Source organism: Somniosus microcephalus, chromosome 9 (genome assembly GCF_052327205.1).
Source record: "Somniosus microcephalus isolate GS21.2 chromosome 9, FLI_Smic_1.0, whole genome shotgun sequence".
Classification (NCBI taxonomy): domain Eukaryota; kingdom Metazoa; phylum Chordata; class Chondrichthyes; order Squaliformes; family Somniosidae; genus Somniosus; species Somniosus microcephalus.
In genome coordinates this window covers 161075384-161093458 of record NC_140995.1, presented here as the reverse complement: position 1 = coordinate 161093458, position 18075 = coordinate 161075384, and the positions used below count along the sequence as shown (strand labels likewise).

Sequence of the window (18075 nt, the reverse complement as noted above, 5' to 3'; positions counted from 1 at the left end):
TAATTCCTCTTTGCCTTCCTAATTGTGTTTTTGACTTCTCTCGCAATCTCTTCGTATTTTCCCTTATCATGCACTCCCCTGCTGTCCATGTACTTAATGTATGCCTCTTTCCTTACCCTCAATTATTCCCTTATGTCTTTATTCATCCATGGAGTCTCATTAGCATTTAGTTTGTTCTTTCCTTTTAGCGGAATATATTCCTGCACTCTGTTGAACACCGTTTTAAATGTTTCCCATTGCTGTTCTACATCGGTGTTTGCCAATATTGTTGCTCATTTTATTCTCCCCAGTTCTATTCTCAGCCCCTCAAAATCAGCTTTTCTCCAATCTATTAACCTGGTTTCCATCATACTTATGTCCTTCTCAATTATCATCTTAAAGCGTATTATATTATGGTCACTATTGCCTAGATGTTCCCCTACTTTTACTTCTCTTATCTGCTCTGGTTCATTCCCCACAACTAGATCCAATAGCGAATCCTCCATTGTTGGGCTTTTTACATATTGGGTTAGGAAGGAGTCCTGTACACATTATAGGAACTTCATTCCCATATCCCCTTTACTTACCTCTTCTACCCAATTCATATGTTAGCAATCATACTCATAAATCAGTGGTTCTGATATGTTACATGGCATTAAACAGCGTAACCTCTCACCATGAGCAATGCTAAAGAAAATCCATTTAGTATATTATAAAAAGTAATGGATAACACAGAATGTATTGTCTTGAGATTCACAAGGTTATTTGAATCCCTTGTAATCACTCCCGGGTACCCATTATTCTGCATAGAATCTAATGTAGAATTTGTACGAAATAAAGAAGTTAGATGAACTAACTATCGAGTGTGCTAGCATGGAAGTGGTACAGTGCTTTGCAGATATTTGCTCTAGGTGTTAGATGCTTACAGAATACGCAAACAACTTTTGAGTACCAGTGTTAAAATTACCATGTGTACTTGCTGAAAAATGACATCAGAATAATGTAGACGTGCTGCTCACTGTGCTTCTTAGTTGGCACACTGAAGGCAGTGTTGGACATCGTCATCGTCGTCGATGTCTGCCCTTGTTGACAGTAGGCTCCCAAGGTATGGAAAGTGGTCCACGTTGTCCAAGGCCTTGTCGTGGATTTTGATAATTGGGGAGCAGTACTGTGTGGCGGGGGCAGGTTGGCAGAGGACCTTTGTCTTATGGATGTTTAGTGTAAGGCCCATGCTCTCGTACGCTTCGGTGAAGGTGTTGACGATGGTTTGGAGTTTGGCCTCCGAGTGTGCGCAGACGCAAGCATCGTCTGCATACTGTAATTTGATGACAGAGGATGGGACGACCTTGGATCTGGATTGGAGGTGACAGAGGTTGAACAGTTTCCCATTTGTTCTATAAATTAGCTCCACTCCAGCGGGGAGCTTATTGAGGGTGCGATGGAGCATTGCAGCAAGGAAGATCGAGAAGAGTGTTGGTGCGATGACACAGCCTTGCTTGACCCCGGTCCGTACGTGAATTGGGTCTGTGGTGGAACCGTTGGTCAGGATCACAGCTTGCATGTCGTCGTGAAGCAGGCGGAGGATGGTGACAAACTTTTGAGGGCAGCCAAATTTGAGGAGTACACTCCATAATCCCTCACGGTTGACAGTATTGAAGGCCTTTGTGAGATCAAAGAAGGCCATGTACAGCGGTTGGTGCTGTTCCCTGCATTTCTCTTGTAATTGATGCGTGGTGAAGATCATGTCCATTGTGCCCCTTAGTGGGCGAAATCTGCATTGTGACTCTAAGGAGCTCTTCAGCCACTGGGAGAAGGTGATTGAGGAGGATTCTTGCGATGACTTTCCCTGTGGGAAACTCCTCTGTAATTACTGCAATCGGACTTGTCACCTTTCTTGAAGATGGTCACAATTACGGCGTCTGGGAGATCCCCTGGCATGCTCTCCTCCTTCCAGATAAGAGAAATGTGTTCATGAATTTGCCCCAGTAGTGCTCCTCCGCCATACTTTAGTGCCTCGGCAGGGGTTCCATCTGCTCCTGAGGCCTTGTTGTTCTTCAGCTGTCGGATGGCCTTTTCAACCTCATGCCGGGCTGGGGTTGTGCTGAGATTGTGGCGGGTAGCATGCTGCGGGATGGAGTTGAGGACACTTGCGTCGAAGACAGAGGGCTGGATTTTCATTGAGAAGTCGGGTAGGAGGCGGGACTAAACTTTCGGGGTTGTAGTCTTGCCTCCATCGAGTTCTAGTCAACCCACGCAATTTTGACTTGATTGACCTTGTTGAGCCTGCCCAGTGGGCTCAGCAGGCCAATTAAGGGCCACCCGGCAACAGGTAACGTCACAGATTGATATTTCATCTGTCAAGACCTTTTGACAGATGAAATATCAGCGTTTGACAGCTGTTTGAAGCTGTCAAACACTGACAATCTGTACTCCAAGTTAATTCCTTCCTCTCAGGATGATTTAGAGATTTCCCCGGAACAGAAAGCTGAATGCTGGATGTACTGGCCGCGCTAGACATGCTCCTATCTAGTTATCCAGCAAGTTAAACACTTATTCAAAAATAATTCTTCTGAAGCCGGTTGCTGTTTTGAAGCTTTTACTTGAACAAATTTGTGAAAAGATATTGCGCTTGGCCTAACATATGAAATCAGATTACATTGGATTGTGAATGGAACCTCTCATGGCAGATTCTCCATTACTCAAGTCAGGTTCTTCCTGGCAAAACTGCTTCCTGGGGTCAACAGGAAGAAAGGTAGGAAGGTCAAATGACCTCTCACAGGAAGGAACAAAGGTCAAATGACCTCACACAGGAAGAAAGATCAGATGACCTTTCCAGCATACAAACTGTTAACACAATAGCCACCACCAGAGGGTGCTATCTGCACACATAAAATGTTCATTGGTCCAGAACACTCCCCGTCTGGGGTCGTTAACGACTCCACATAGTCCGAACTCTACTTGTCACTGGAGTCCTCTGGCGACAAAAGAAGAACCACCTCAGAGACGGTCCGTCGATGTCGATGATAGGATGCAGCTTCCGTAGACTGCTGTGAGGGGGTAGGTTGCGTTCTGCTACGTACAGTTCCAATCTGGGTATGGTGAGGTCTGGCTGGGGCGCCAACTTGCCTCTATCAAAGACGAAGCCGATTTTGCTTTGTCCATCTTGAGTGGTGACCTTCAGATAAGCCACACTTGCAATGGCCTTAGCGGATGCGTCTGCAAAGACACAAAGCTCTTTGAATTGGGCATTTAAGGGAGAGAAAGACGAATAGCAGCGAGGTATTCGGATCTCCTGTAAGTCTTGGAGTGAGTCTCTCCATCTGTCCCACTCTGCTTCCATCTCTTCAGGGAGAGGTGAATCCCACTCTTCAGTGCGTGTGGAGAGTTCCCTGAGGAGCAGCCTGCCTTGTATGGTGACAGGGGCTAAGAAGCCGAGAGGGTCGTATAGGCTGTTGACTGTAGAGAGCACTCCTCTACGTGTGAAGGGTTCCTTGGCGTCTAGGACTTGGAACGTGAACGTGTCTGTTGCTATGTTCCACGACACCCCTAGGCTACGCTGTAGGGGGAGGTCATCAGTGAAGAGGTCCAGGTCCTTGACATCCTTAGCACGATCTTCAGGGGGGAATGCCTCCATCACTGCTGGTCTGCTGAGGCTATCTTATGCAGCCTGAGGTTGGATAGTGCAAGTAGTTCCTGGGCTCGTCCGAGGGTACCGATGGCCTCTGCTTCGGTCGGGAATGACTTCAGTGCGTCGTCGACGTAGAACTCTCGTTCGATGAACCCTCTCACATCACTGCCAAAGTCGTCGTCGTCTTCCTTGGCAGTCCTCCTTAGTCCGTATATGGAGACAGCAGGGGATGGGCTATTCCCAAAGACATGGACACGCATTCGGTAGTCCACAATGTCTCTATTGGGGTCATTGTCCCGATACCACAGGAAGCGGAGGAAGTCTCTGTGGTCTTCTCTCACCACGAAGCAATGAAACATGTGCTGGATATCGGCAGTGATGGCGACGGGCTCTTTCCTGTATCTCATGAGCACTCCCAAGAGGCTGTTGTTAAGATCGGGCCCTGTGAGGAGTACGTCGTTGAGAGAGACGCTCTGATATGGTGCACTGGAGTCAAACACCACGCGGATCTGTTCCGGCTTTTTGGGGTGATAGACTCCGAAGGAAGGGAGGTACCAACACTCTTGGCCTTCCTGGAGTGGAGGAGCTATCTCTGCATGATCGTTGACAAGCATTTTCTTGACAAATTCTAGGAAGTGTGCTTTCATCTTTGGCTTCTTTTCTAGTGTGCGACGTCCTACAGGGTACACATTAACAAGGCATATCTTGGAGCATGCTCTTGCGCTCACTCCTTCTCCACACACCTCGGTGCACCTGGATGTAATCTCCGGACTGGCAGCTCCCTCTCTCTCCCCGCCGTGCTCTGATGCGGGAGGAGGCGTCTCTTACTTCCAAGGAGCTGGGCCTGGGTGTAGTGCTGAAACGTGCTGATCACTTTCACATTCAGTGCATTTTGCATCCACCTTGCAGTTCTTGGCGAGATGGCTCGTGGAAGAGCAGCACCTGAAACATATAGAGTTCTCTTTAAGATATTGTTTCCGATCTTCCAGGGACATCTCCCTGAAGCCTCTGCACTTCTTTAAAGGATGGGGCTTGTTGTGGATAGGGCATTGTTTGCTCATATCCTCAGGTTTCTTCTGAATCTGTGTGTGCTCAGTTGAAGACACTTGCATTCTGTGGACAGATATTGGTGCCTTTCCATGTCTGTCGAACTTGTCTCTTCTGGCAAGTGCTGGGTGGGAGGAGAAGAAGTTGAAGCTGGGGTCGTTCCTGGCTTTGGCTTCTTTACGGATGAATTTAACGAACGCAGAGAATGGTGGGAACGCCACGTTGTGCTTTAGCTTGAACTTTGATCCAAACGTTATCCACTTCTCCTGCAGGTTAAATGGAAGCTTCTCAATGATGGGACTTACTCCTCTGGAAGTGTCTAAGTACGATAGACCGGGTAGGTAGCCGTCCTGCTTTGCGGCTTCGAGTTCTGACAGCAGATCTCCAAGGTCGCGGAGCTTCTGGGGTTCCTTACTCGTCAACCTCGGAAAGTTCTCCAACCTGTCAAAGAGAGCCCTTTCAATGGCTTCGGGTGAGCCGTAGCTTTCTTCCAGCCTCGCCCAAGTCTTCTTCAACCCCTCTGGCAGCTGTCCCACATTGGCCGCTTTTATCCTGCAGGCCTGTCCGGCGGACTCTGGGCCGAGCCATTTGATAAGGAGGCCGAGCTCTTCTGCCGACAGGTCTAAGCCCGATATGGCATCGTGGAAGCAGGACTTCCAAGCCCGATAATTCTCCGGCCTGTCATCAAACTTGATTAACCCCGAAGTCACCAGCTGGGTGCGTGCAAGGTATTTGGCGAGGTCGTAGGTGCTGGGACCTGTGCCAGGGTTGCCTTGGCTGGGGGCTCTGTTGGGGGTCTCAAGGGACCGAGAGGGGATTTGCCTCTGACTTTCTCTATTCGGCGTCCTATTCCTTTGCACCGTGTCTTCCGTTCTGCTGGCGGAGACTCTGCGGCTTGAGGCACGCCGTCTGCTTTGACCTTGATTGGCAACTTGTGGCATGTTATACAAAGTGTTTGCGTCTGTAGAGATGTGCGGGCCTTCATCCCTTTCTCCTGTAAACTGTATGTCGGCATGGTCGGTCACGTAATCTATGGTGCGCTGTCGTGGACTCTGCCACGGAACGGGAATTAAAGGTTTGTAAGCTGTCTTGGGATCAGCTCCCTCCAAAATTGCCTCGAATACTTGTGTCCCGGCTAATGCAGCATCTATCTCTTTTTGTTGCTGCAGAGCGTCTAATGTGGCTTGGAGACGGGCCTGTTCAGCCTGGCGTTCCACTTGGTGATGGGCCTGTTCCGCTTGGAATTCAGCTTGGAGCCGGGCCGGTTCAGCTTGGAGACGGGCCTGTCTTACTTTTATTTCTATTTCACTGTCCGTATGCGCAGCTCTGGCTTGAGCTGCTACTAGCTTAGCCCGTGCTTTGGCGATGGCTATGCTTACTCTAGAACCACCCGATGACCGTGAACCAACTTGCGATCTGTAGTAACCGGAGCTTACAGACCGATTGTCACGTTCTACAGTTTCGTCTGCCTGTTTAAGGTCTTCTACTTGCTGCAAAGCATTTTCGTTATTATCTTCTGACATGTTGATGTGAGGTAGATGTGCTCTACGAGGTTAAGGCTTACTCTGGGTTCCTCCTGCTCCGCTCTTCACAGCTAGCCGTAGTGCTATCTTTTCACTGATATCTTTTCACTGATATCTTTTCACTGTACTGGCCGCGCTAGACGTGCTCCTATCTAGTTATCCAGCAAGTTAAACACTTATTCAAAAATAATTCTTCTGAAGCCGGTTGCTGTTTTGAAGCTTTTACTTGAACAAATTTGTGAAAAGATATTGCGCTTGGCCTAACATATGAAATCAGATTACATTGGATTGTGAATGGAACCTCTCATGGCAGATTCTCCATTACTCAAGTCAGGTTCTTCCTGGCAAAACTGCTTCCTGGGGTCAACAGGAAGAAAGGTAGGAAGGTCAAATGACCTCTCACAGGAAGAAAGGTAGGAAGGTCAAATGACCTCTCACAGGAAGAAAGGAACAAAGGTCAAATGACCTCACAGGAAGAAAGATCAGATGACCTTTCCAGCATACAAACTGTTAACACAATAACCACCACCAGAGGGTGCTATCTGCACACATAAAATGTTCATTGGCCCAGAACACTGGAACTTTTGACAGATCGCAGCCATTCTGCTTTCTGTGCCGGTGAGATCAGGGACTCCCGAGACCTGAGGGAAGGAAGGCTGTAAAGGTATGTAAATGTAAGCACAACTTCTTTAAACACTTTACACACACCAAACACACTTACCTCTGCACTCATGCACCCATCACACACATCATCTCGACCCCTCCAAACCCTTCATCCCGCCGGCCCGCCTCGCTAACTTGGCGTGGTTTGGAGCCGTCGGGAATCCCACATTTCACCAATGAAAATTGGGATTAGGCTAAAAACTGCCTGTTAACTACCTGTTAACAGGCAGTTAATTGGCACTAATCCCCTTCCCGGCTCGGGGAGGCGGGTCGGGTACCCGCCTCCTTTTAAACTGGCATGGAGGCGGGTTGGGTTTGTGCCCCCCCCCCCCCCCCCCGATTTCGGGATTTTTAACCCCCCACACGCCTCCAATCCCGCCTCCACGGCCCAATGAAAATCCTGCCCAGAGTCTCGGTTAAGGAGATCTTCGAAGTGCTCCTTCCAGCGGGCACTGACTGCCTCTCTGTCCTTGATGAGTCCCTCTCCGTTCTTGGCCCGCAGTGGGGTAGGACCTTGGGTGCTTGGGCCGTAGATGGTCTTGACTGCGCTAAAGAATCCACGCAAGTTGTGGTTGTCAGCTAGCTGCTGGATCTCCTGTGTTTTCTCCACCCACCATCTGTTCTTTAGGTCGCGAGTTTTTTGTTGGACCTCGGCCGTCAGGCGTCTGTAGAGCTGCTTTCTTGCTCACGAGTTGTTCATTCTTGCTCTTTGGTTGCCTGAGGAAGAGAGTGTTTGAAGACCAGGACCTCAAACCCGGCACTAAGCTCATGGTCTACAGAGCAGCAGTGATACCCGCCCTGCTGTATGCCTCCGAGACATGGACCATGTACAGCAGGCACCTCAAAGCATTGGAGAGGTACCACTAACGCTGCCTCCGCAAGATCCTGCAAATCCATTGGCAGGATAGGCGCACCAACGTCAGCGTTCTTGCTCAGGCCAACATCCCCAGCATCGAAGCTTTGACCACACTCGATCAGCTCCGACTGTAGGTCCCGCATTTGACTCATCAGTCACCTGAGAACTAATTTTTTATGTGGAAGCAAGTCATCCTCGGTTCCGAGGGACTGCCTAAGAAGAAGGTGGTTTCTTAGTTGTGTATTGTACATTTTGTACATTAGCTTGTTGACTTCTCACCTGGAATTAGATTTAGCTTTAAATATTCAATGAAGCATTTAAATAATTGACTGATGATTAAACAGCTCTTGGGTACAGTACAGATTGGTTAGAGTTGGTTACAGAGCGAAACATATTGCAAATTCATAGCTAGTTATTTCATTCTATATTTCCAGCATTTTCTGTCTTTATTTCAGATTTTCAGCATTTGTAGTATTTCAGTTCCTCATTGTTTTTGTGCTAGGTTTATGACTTTAAAATGCTCTGAAGTTGAGTCAGCCACTCTAGGTGTGTTCGATTCAGCTGTTTAATTATATGTGCTTTTCCGTTCAAATGTTTAATGCAATTGTAATTTGTTGGACTGCTATGGTGGGAATGCAATCATCCTATTTATTGAGCATGCCTATGAAGCAAAACCCATTTAAACATTATTTTAAATGCATTAGATGCTGATTTGAGGCTGAGAAGGAATATTCCCATTAATTGACATCTACTTTTTGTGTCCTGAAAATATGTATAGTGTAGGGACTGGGGTTCCTAGCCGAAGAATTGAGATCGACTCAGAAAATCAAAAACAATAAAATTTAATGAACAAACGAAGCTGTACAGGAAACTGTAGGATACAATGCAAATAGGTCTGGGCTGCTTGAAAGTCTCTCTGGAAACTGCTAGAAGGTTCCGAGCTCAACTGCTAGCAGGTTCCGAGCTCAACTGCTAGAAGGTTCCGAGCTCTACTGCTAGAAGGTTCCGAGCTCTGACGTCATGACGTTCTTCCCGCCGTTGAGAGATCACGTGACGGACGGCATGACGTCATCACGCGGAGTACAGGAAAGAAGCCCTAGTACAGTTAACAGATACATTAAAGGTGCAGCCCCCAGCTGTACTACATTGCTGTAAAAGGAATTATATACAATTGTCCGTAATCCTCTGGTGGCTCCGCCACAATAGCATCAATTTATTAACACTGCACTGAATAGTAAAAACAAATCTATGTTCTATCCAGTTTTTATGGTTTTCTCCACCATACATTATAATGTATAGGACTGAAAGACACCTTTGCAGTTCCTCTGGCTGACCACAGTGTCCAAGAAATATCACATCCCATAATACCTCTCCTACCCCTCTCACATTCTGCCAGGTACTTATCCAACTCGCTTGAATTTGCTGATACAATCAGCCCGCACTGCCTCCCTCGACAGTCCACTGCATACATTAACCACAGTCTGCATAAAGTAGTTTAATCTTAATCATCTTTTTACACTCCCTGTTCTAAGATTGAGGTTATGCCCATCAACATTTATCTTGTTTATATTCTTTAGGATTTTGAGTACTTTTATAAGATCAGCCTTCAGGCTTCTGTTCTCCAGTGTAAACATTCCCAGTTCTACAGCCTCTCCTCATAACTCAGGTGCTCCATCCCAGCTATCAATTTAGTTGGCCCTCAATATATCCTCTTCAATTCCTAGATGTCTGTCCCATGGTACGTTGACCAGAATTGTACACAATATTCCAGGTGGGGCCGAACCAGCACTCTGTACAAACTCAGAATCACTTCCTGAGATTTGTGCTCTGTGCTTCTGGCTATACAGTCCAGGGTCCCATTTGTTTTCTTTACTGCTGTTGCACACTCCTGACTGCTTCAGTGATCTATCCACCAGTACCCTCAAATCCCCCTTCTGAGTTGTGTCCTGTAGAATAATACCATTTAGCTTATATTGCCACTGTTTATTATCCTTTCTCAACCTTTCCATTTTTCCATTTGTTTACATTAAATGATAGCTGCCATGTCAGTCCAGCTCCCCAATCTATCCAGGCCCTTCTGTGCTTTCCAAATCCCAGGGCATTTGTGAGAAAATACTTACATCCTTCCATGATTTCAGCAATGCCATTTAGGCAGTTTGGAGTTAATGTCTATATTTTCTAAAAATCTAGCAACAATAAGGAGACAACATCATCCTTACTCCTGTCAATGTTTTCAGCAGACAAAGGATACATAGAGTCCCATCCAGGAGACCTTTAAACAGAAGCGAGCTTCTGCAAAGATGCTGCAGAGCTATCCTCTGTTCCAAAACACCAGAGCCGGTGCTGGTGAAATATTAATTGTGATTATTGTAGTGATGCACAAAATCTACGTATTTTCAATAAATATAATGTTTGTAATTATTGTTTGATCATATCTCCTGAATCGAATCTTTTAGACCGGTGTTTTGGAAGAACACTTACGGATGCATCTTCAATGCTGCCTAACTCTGTGTGACCTCTGGGATACAAATCTGAATGCTGTTACGATACTATGGGAATATTACAGTAAGCACCTGGTGAGTATAAAATTTGCACAACTGTTAGTAGTTCTAAAAGCTCATTATTGGAAGAATAAGACTTGCAACCACTGAAAACCGTTGGCATAGTGAAATAGCAATGTTCCAGTCGATCTCCTGTGGAATTGCACACACTGTCACGACTAAGTGTCGTTTTCAATTGGATTCGACCAGGGTGCTAGGACTGAATTAATTTGGCATTTTAAAGTCATGCATTCTGTGCATATTTCTAGATAACATTTCAATTTTATATATTATTACAACAGATCTCCCATGGTGTTGCTCACAATGAGTCTGTAGATATATTGCTTCATAACAATAAGGGCGTTAGGCCATGTAATGCAGAATGTATTATGAGGGCCACAGAATAAGTCAAATTCAATTTTTATTACCTGAATTTGTGGGATTTTTATCAATATTTTAAGTTAGATAGATAAGATATCTATATTATTATATTATATATTAGATATATAGATTAATGAAGTAAAACAATTGCAGACCAAGAGCCTCGTGTGATGCCGACCCTGCATAATCATTTTGATTGGTAGGAGAGTGCTGAAGTTCGAGAACAGAATTATCAAGAAATGTATTGGCATGAATAGGCAATGCTATTTGTGCAGCCTACTCCTGATACATGTCATTCTTTGCGCTAAAAAAAAATCAGATAATTGAATTAAAAGTAGACTGTATTGTAAACTAATAAAATATAGCATTGCTTTTTGTTTTTGCACTCTTGCAGTGTAATCTTTTGTTGTGTATTTATATTGAGTGTGACATCCTCAATAAATAGGATACCAAAAATACTATTCTCTGAAACTACTGCCTGCTGTGGGATATCCCCGACTGACCTCGGTGTTCATTGGGCTACAAATTGAGTAGCGCCCCAATAACTTTGCTGGGGCGCTTAAATTAGCGCCCCCGCGCCGGAACTTGAGTGGTTGCGCCCCAAGAGGGAAGCAAGGTTCTACTGGAAGTGCCCCGCATCCCTCTTGGGGCGTTGCGAGTCAATATCGTGCCGCGGTATTGCAGGCCTTCCTCCCCTTCTTAAAGGGGAGGGGCCTCATGCAGCGCGACCCTGGGCCCCCGGGGATCGGGAGTGCTGGCAAAAGAGCCCGGCACTCGAGAAGTGCTGGGCTCTTGGAGCGCAGCCAGCACTCCGCGGTGTGGGGGGGGGGTGCCGTTCAGGAGGCTGGGGACGGGAGTGGAGGCAGGCGCTGGCGGGTGGCCAGCTACAAAAATGGCCGCCGGCCAGCTACAAAAATGGCCGCCCCGCACCTCGACTTTAAATTGCGCCTCCCCGGCCGCAGGTAGGCCCCCCTGACCCTGTCGGACATAGTGTCCGGCGGTAAGTCAGGGGGCGCTCCAGAAGATCGCGGCTGGTGCGCTGCGCACGCCGATGATGTCATTTCCGGTGGCGCAGGGCGCTACCGGTTAGCACCATCGCTAACTCCCACTGAATTTCCCGGGAGGTGTGGGTGGCCCCAGGCACTAGTTGCTTTGCGCCCAGCGGGAGGCGCAAAGCAACCCAATTTTCCCCCCATTTTCTTTGCCACATGTTACGTTCCACATTGTCTCTCTTGTCCTTTATGAGCACATAAAGCTAGGCTGACACTCCAGTGCAGTGCTGAGGGAGCGCTGCACTGTCGGAGGTGCCGTCTTTCGGATGAGACGTTAAACCGAGTACCCGTCTGCTCTCTCGGGTGGACGTAAAAGATCCCATGGCACTATTTTGAAGAAGAGCAGGGGAGTTATCCCCGGTGTCCTGGCCAATAGTTACCCCTCAACCAACATAAACAAAAACAGATTATCTGGTCATTATCACATTGCTGTTTGAGGTTCCTTGCTGTGCGCAAATTGGCTGCTGCGTTTCCTACGTTACAACAGTGACTCCACTTCAAAAATACTTCATTGGCTGTAAGGCGCTTTGAGACGTTCGGCGGTCGTGAAAGGTGCTATATAAATGCAAGTCTTTCTTTCTTTCTTTCTCTCTTCTCTTGAGCCTCTGACCTGCTCTTGTAGCCACAGTGTTTATGTGGCTGGTCCAGTTAAGTTTCTGGTCAATGGTGACCCCCCCAGGATGTTGATGGTGGGGGGACTCTGATAGTAATGTCATGGGGAGGTGGGTAGGCTCTCTTTCTGGAAATGGTCATTGCCTGGCACTTGTGTGGAGCAAAGTTACTTGCCAATTATCAGCCCAAATCTGGATGTTGTCCAGGTCTTGCTACATGAGGCACGGACTGCTTCATTGTGTGAGGAATTGCGATTGGAGCTGAACATTTTGCAATCGTCAGTGAACGGCCCCACTTCTGACCTTATGATGGAGGGAAGGTCATTGATGAAGCAGGTGGATAGTGGGGTTTAGGACACTGCCCTAACGTACCCCTGCAGTGATGGCCCAGGTCTGTGATGATTGGCCTCCAGCAACCACAACCATCTTCCTTTGTGCTACGTATGAATCCAGGCGGTGGAGAGTTTTTCCCCGATTCCCATTGACTTCAGCTTTACTAGGGCTCCTTGATGCCACACTCGGTCAAATGCTGCCGTGATGTCAAGGGCAGTGACTCACATCACCTCTGGAATTCAGCTCCTTTGTCCATGTTTGGACCAAGGCTGTAATGAGGTCTGAAACCCAAACTGAGTATTGCGGAGCAGATTACTGATGAATAAATGACACTTGATGGCACTGTTGACAACTGCTTTGCTGATGATTGAGAGCAGGCTGCTGGGACGGCAATTGGCCGGGTTGGATTTGACCTGCCTTTTGTGGACAGGGCATACCTGGGCATTTTTCCACTTTGTTGGGTAGATGCCAGTGTTGTAGCTGTATTGGAACAGCTTGGCGAGGGGTATGGCTAGTTCTGGAGCACAAGTCTTCAGCACGACAGCCTTTGCTGTGTCCAGTGCATTTCTTGATGCCACGTGGTGTGAATCGAATTTGCTGAATGCTGGCATCTGTGATAGTGGGGACCTCAGGATCATCCATTTGGCACTTCTGGCTGAAGATGGTTGCGAGCGCTTCAACCTTTCCCTTTGCACTCACGTGCTGGGCTCCGACGTTATTGGGGAATAGGATGTTCATGGAGCCGCCTCCTCCCGTTAGTTGCTTAATTATGCACCGCCATTCACGACGGGATGTGGCGGGGCCGCTGAGCTTTGACCTGATGCATTGGTTGTGAGATTGTTTAGCTCTGTCTATAGCCTGCTGCTTTTGCTGTTTAGCATGCTTATAGTCCTGTGTTGTAGCTTCACCAGGTTGGCACCTTATTTTCAGCTACACCTGGTGTTGCGCCTGGCATGCTCTTCTATACTCCTCATTAAACCAGGGTTAGTCATCTGGCTTCATAGTAATGGGGAAGCGAGTGATATGTCGGGCCGTGAGGTTACAGATTGTGATGGTATACAATTCTGCTGTTGCTGATGCCCCACAGCACCGCATGTATGCCCAGTTTTGAGCTGTAAGATCTATTATGAATCTGTCCCACTTAGCACAGTGGTAGTGCCACACAACACAATGGAGGGTGTCCTCAGCGTGAACATAGGACTTGTTTTCCACAAGGACTGCGCAGTGGTCACTCTGACCAATGTTGTCATGGACGGGTAGATTTGTGAGTACGAGGTCGTGTCGGTTCTTTCACTACCTGCCAAAGGCGTTAAGGGCTCAACCAGCTCGGTCAGTGGTCGTACTGCTGAGTCAGTCTTGGTGCTGGACATTGAAGTCCCGTACCCAGAGTATAACTGCCTTTGTTTCCCTCGGTGCCTCCTCCAAGTGGTGTTCAACATGGAGGAGTACTGATTCATCATCTGAGGGAGGGCGGTAGGTGGTATTCAGCAGGAGGTTCCTTGCTCATGTTTGACCTGTAGCCATGAGTCAATGTTGAGGACTCCTAGGGGTACGCCCCCCTGACTGTATATCACTGTGCCCCCACCTCTGACAGGCCTGTCCTACACAGGGATGGTGATGGAGGAGTCTGGGACCTTGCCCCATAGGTATGATCCTGTGAGTATGCCTATGTCTGGTTGTTGCTTGACTAGTCTGAGGGACTCGACTCCTCTCTCAACTTGGCGCCAGTCCCCAGATGTTAATGAGGAGGACTTTGCAGGGTCGACTGGGCTGGGTGTGCCTTTATTGTATTCTGATTCGATACTTAGCTTGCAGCTGACTTCTCCGTCTGGTTTTATTCCTCTCGTTCTTTGTAGTGGTTAGATACAGTGAGTGGTTTGCTAGGCCATTTTAGAGAGCAGTTAAGAGTCAAACGCATTGGTGTAGGACTGGAACCACACATAGGTCAGACTGGGTAAGGATGGCAGGTGTCCTTCCCTAAAGGATATTAGTAAACCCTCCATAATCATCAGCTCATCCAAAGCCCTGCTGCCCTTATCTTAACTTGCATCAAATCTCGCTCGCTCATCACCCCTGTGGATGTCGCAGGACAACTTGAAGACTGTCCCTTATCTTTCCAATATGACATCAGTGTGAGTGTTCTAAGCTGTGCTGAGTGTGGTACTGGGATCCAGCCCCATCTCAATGGCCAGTTGCAGCTCTCTCCTCCCCTGCTTTCGCTGTCATTTTTTCTCAAGGGTTTGCCAGTGTTTGAGCTTGGTGCTTCCAATTCCCCGGGTCTATTCTCTTTTTGACAGGTTAAGAAAAGTGATGAGTTGCAAAGGAAGCAGAGTACTGTCCCTGTGTCAGCGCCAGCCCTCAGGAGCCACGTCAGCAGTGGCTGCAGCAGACTCGGCCCAGTGGCTCTCAGTGATAGAGGAGATGTTTTCCCTGTGGCCCAACCTAATGGAGCTACCAACTGAGAGCGGGGCTTCGGCCTAGCCAAGGGAAAATGAGCTCCTAATGATTAAATATCTGTGTTTATTAAATAACTTGGGGCCATGACCTGTGGAGATTGGATAAGGAAGTTAGCCGGTTGACTGACCCACACCCTCCCTTCCATTCTATCCCCTGGACTGAAAGGGCAGTCTGAGACCGGGACTCTTATTGGTCAAGTCCTCACCCATGGGATGAAAGCAGATAGATTTTGGCAATAGATGAAAATAACAGACAGCCAGTAGAAAGTGAGGCTGTGGGACTTAGACCGCATGGAACAAAGTGCACAACAAGTCAGATAATCCCTGGCCGCGATTTTGCCAGCCGTGGCGAGTCTGGTGCAGCCGGAGCAGACAGCGGCCTCAAACTCCGCACCCGTCTTCATCTCGTCTCCTCCAAGTGATTTTGCCCTCATTGGGATTGTTAAGCCCGCCCTGCGAGGTTCCCGGACAATTAAAAGGAAGCGGATCTGATGACACCATTTGATGATGCGTCACCAGCCGGTTTCTTTAAAGGGGCCATGTCCACATTGATTTTGACAGTTGTGCTGTCAGTGTTCTACAGCACTGAGGTGCTGCAAACACTGACAAGCACTGCACAGAGGTACACGGCTGCACCCAGGCTCTCCCATTACTCCCTCCATTTGCTTATGGAGGGAGTCACAGCACACAGGGAGGTTCTCTTCCCTTCCAATGGGCGGAAGACACCTCCCCAGGAGACCAACGCAGCCTGGTTGCACATTGCACAGGAGGGCACAAGCAGGGATGTCATCAGGAGGACCAGGCTGCAGTGGCGCAAACCTTTCAATTATCTCAGTAGATCACGAAACGTTATTGCAAAGCCACACTCAACCTCATCCTGCTGTGCCACTCGTCACATCCCCATCACTCTGCCTTCCCTACCCTACTCCTGCACATCTTTACTCACACCAACTTACCTTGCACCTCCACCCATCCCTCTCTATCTACATTATCACTTCCCCATCTCACTAGCCTCCCCTCACACTCACCCTCATCCTAATGCAATCATACCTACTAACAACACACAAGGGTAGGCACTTGGGTGGTTTAGCCAATGTTCATGTGAAGTTTCTGGTAATGTGCTATCAAACATTGTAATCTTTATTTTGAACACTTTGAGTTCTTGGACAGATTTGTGTGCACCTTTGGAAGTGGCTTAGTGAGTTGCAGTGAGACATAATGGTACCCCCCGCAATGGCGATGAGTGTGAAAGGAATGGCTTGGACATTGTAGGGATGCTTTATGGTGCTGGTGTGGGGTGGTGCCAACCTGGTGCATCATATGGCAGCCAGAGTGTACAACATCAAGTGAAGCAAATCTGGACATGGTGAGGCCATTGCTGACGTCCCGGGCAGCAATGTGCATGGGTGATGATGCCCTGTCTCCAGTGCAGGATCAGTTGATTGTGGAGAAGGTTGGTGTAGATGCTGCTGGTGTGCCCAGTGATGCTGGTGTTGGGGCTGATCATGTTGGGATTCTGAGGACCAAGGTGAGATTTTTTCAAGGGCACCAATGCTGATGGAATAGATGGCAGGTGAGGTTGAGATGACAGAAGTAATCTGTCAATGTTTGAGATAGGTTGTTCCAATGAGGTGACAGTGGATAGAGAGATTACTCCAAACACTTCAAAAGTGCATAAAGCTCAAAAGTGGGCTCCAAATCATTAATGTTCCAGCTTCTGAGATTGGGAAGTGAACAGCTGTGAAATGGTAGGTTTTAGACCACTTCTTGAGAGTCATTGAGAACCTGACATATTTACCTGATGTGATAGCTGCTCTCTGTTGAAAACCTGGTTAAATGGTAAATACATGGGAAAATGGTTCTTAACTACCTTTTAATAACCTTTTAACTATCTAAATTGGCTGACCCGCCGCAGGGAGGCGGGTTGACAGCGGGATACTGACCTGCTGTCAATCTTTGTGATTTTGACAGCGGACCCGCCTCCAAACCCGCACTCTGAGCACCGGCAAAATTCAGCCCCCTGTGTGTAAAATAGAAAACATTTTTCAGGAATGCATTTATTTATATTCACAAGATTACTATACTTTCTTGGACTGCTTTCTGGTATTTACTTTCTCTTGCCGAGCCACTCGATTGCCACTGTGTGTGGTTGATTTCCACCTTATGCCATTATGGCAGCATGTCAATCAAATTCAGCCATGTCTACAGGCATAGCTGGTGCTGCAGATAAATGTTGACCCTTTTCCAATGGGTTCTCGATGCATTTTCAGCGGGAAAAATGCAATCCCTGCCAATTTTTAATGTATAGTAGATTTGAGAGAATTGCAGTTTTTAGTTTTGAGTTTGCACTTTATTAATCTGATTAAAGACCTGGTAAATTTTGCATGTAAATCAATGATGTTTGGGAGGCGTGGTTTCAGTCTGTTAAATTGGTAAGTCTGCTAAGTTGTTTTCTGTTTATATATGTGTGTAAATTTTAAAGATGTAGGATGTGTTCTAAAGAAAAGATGTGCATATTTTAAATGATTTGTCTGTTGTGGGTTATGAGGTCAGGCCACTGATTTAATAAGTTTTGTATTCATGGGTTGCATTTGGATGTCCGAAGTATTGCACTGACTGCATTGCATTCTTCTGCCTGTTGTCACAGAATAGTGCCTTCAGCATTCCTTGGCTTGGCTTGAAAGGACTGGCCAGTGTGAGCAAATCTCCTTTTTCTATGCTTGAAATGACAAAGACCTGTTGCTGTGGTGACCAAAGCCCCAACTTGTACCAGTCTCAGAATAGTTTTCAGCTCTTCCTCAGAATTCTGGCCCTGCAGATTACCAAAGGAAAGGAAACAAGCGGCACGCACCCATGGAAACAGCTGAAGGGAAGGTAATAAAGTAAGGTGTGAATGAGTAACGAGACTTCTCTTTCCCCACACATTCTAACCCACGAGCATTGTTAATTTAAAATAACAACAGAAAATGTTGGAAAAAACTCAGCAGGCCAGGCAACATCCGTGGA

The 18075-nt window shown here is 47.3% G+C and overlaps 1 protein-coding gene across 1 annotated transcript in view; it reads left to right on the top strand.

The window, feature by feature from the left end:
• The window catches only part of mms22l (MMS22-like, DNA repair protein), a 313635-nt gene that overhangs the window by 82671 nt on the left and 212889 nt on the right, over positions 1-18075 (top strand). Inside the window, exons 12-13 of the mRNA XM_085997428.1 lie at positions 10153-10272; positions 17717-17943. Coding sequence (XP_085853554.1) covers positions 10153-10272; positions 17717-17943 — 347 coding nt within the window. The remainder of the gene's footprint in view (positions 1-10152; positions 10273-17716; positions 17944-18075) is intronic.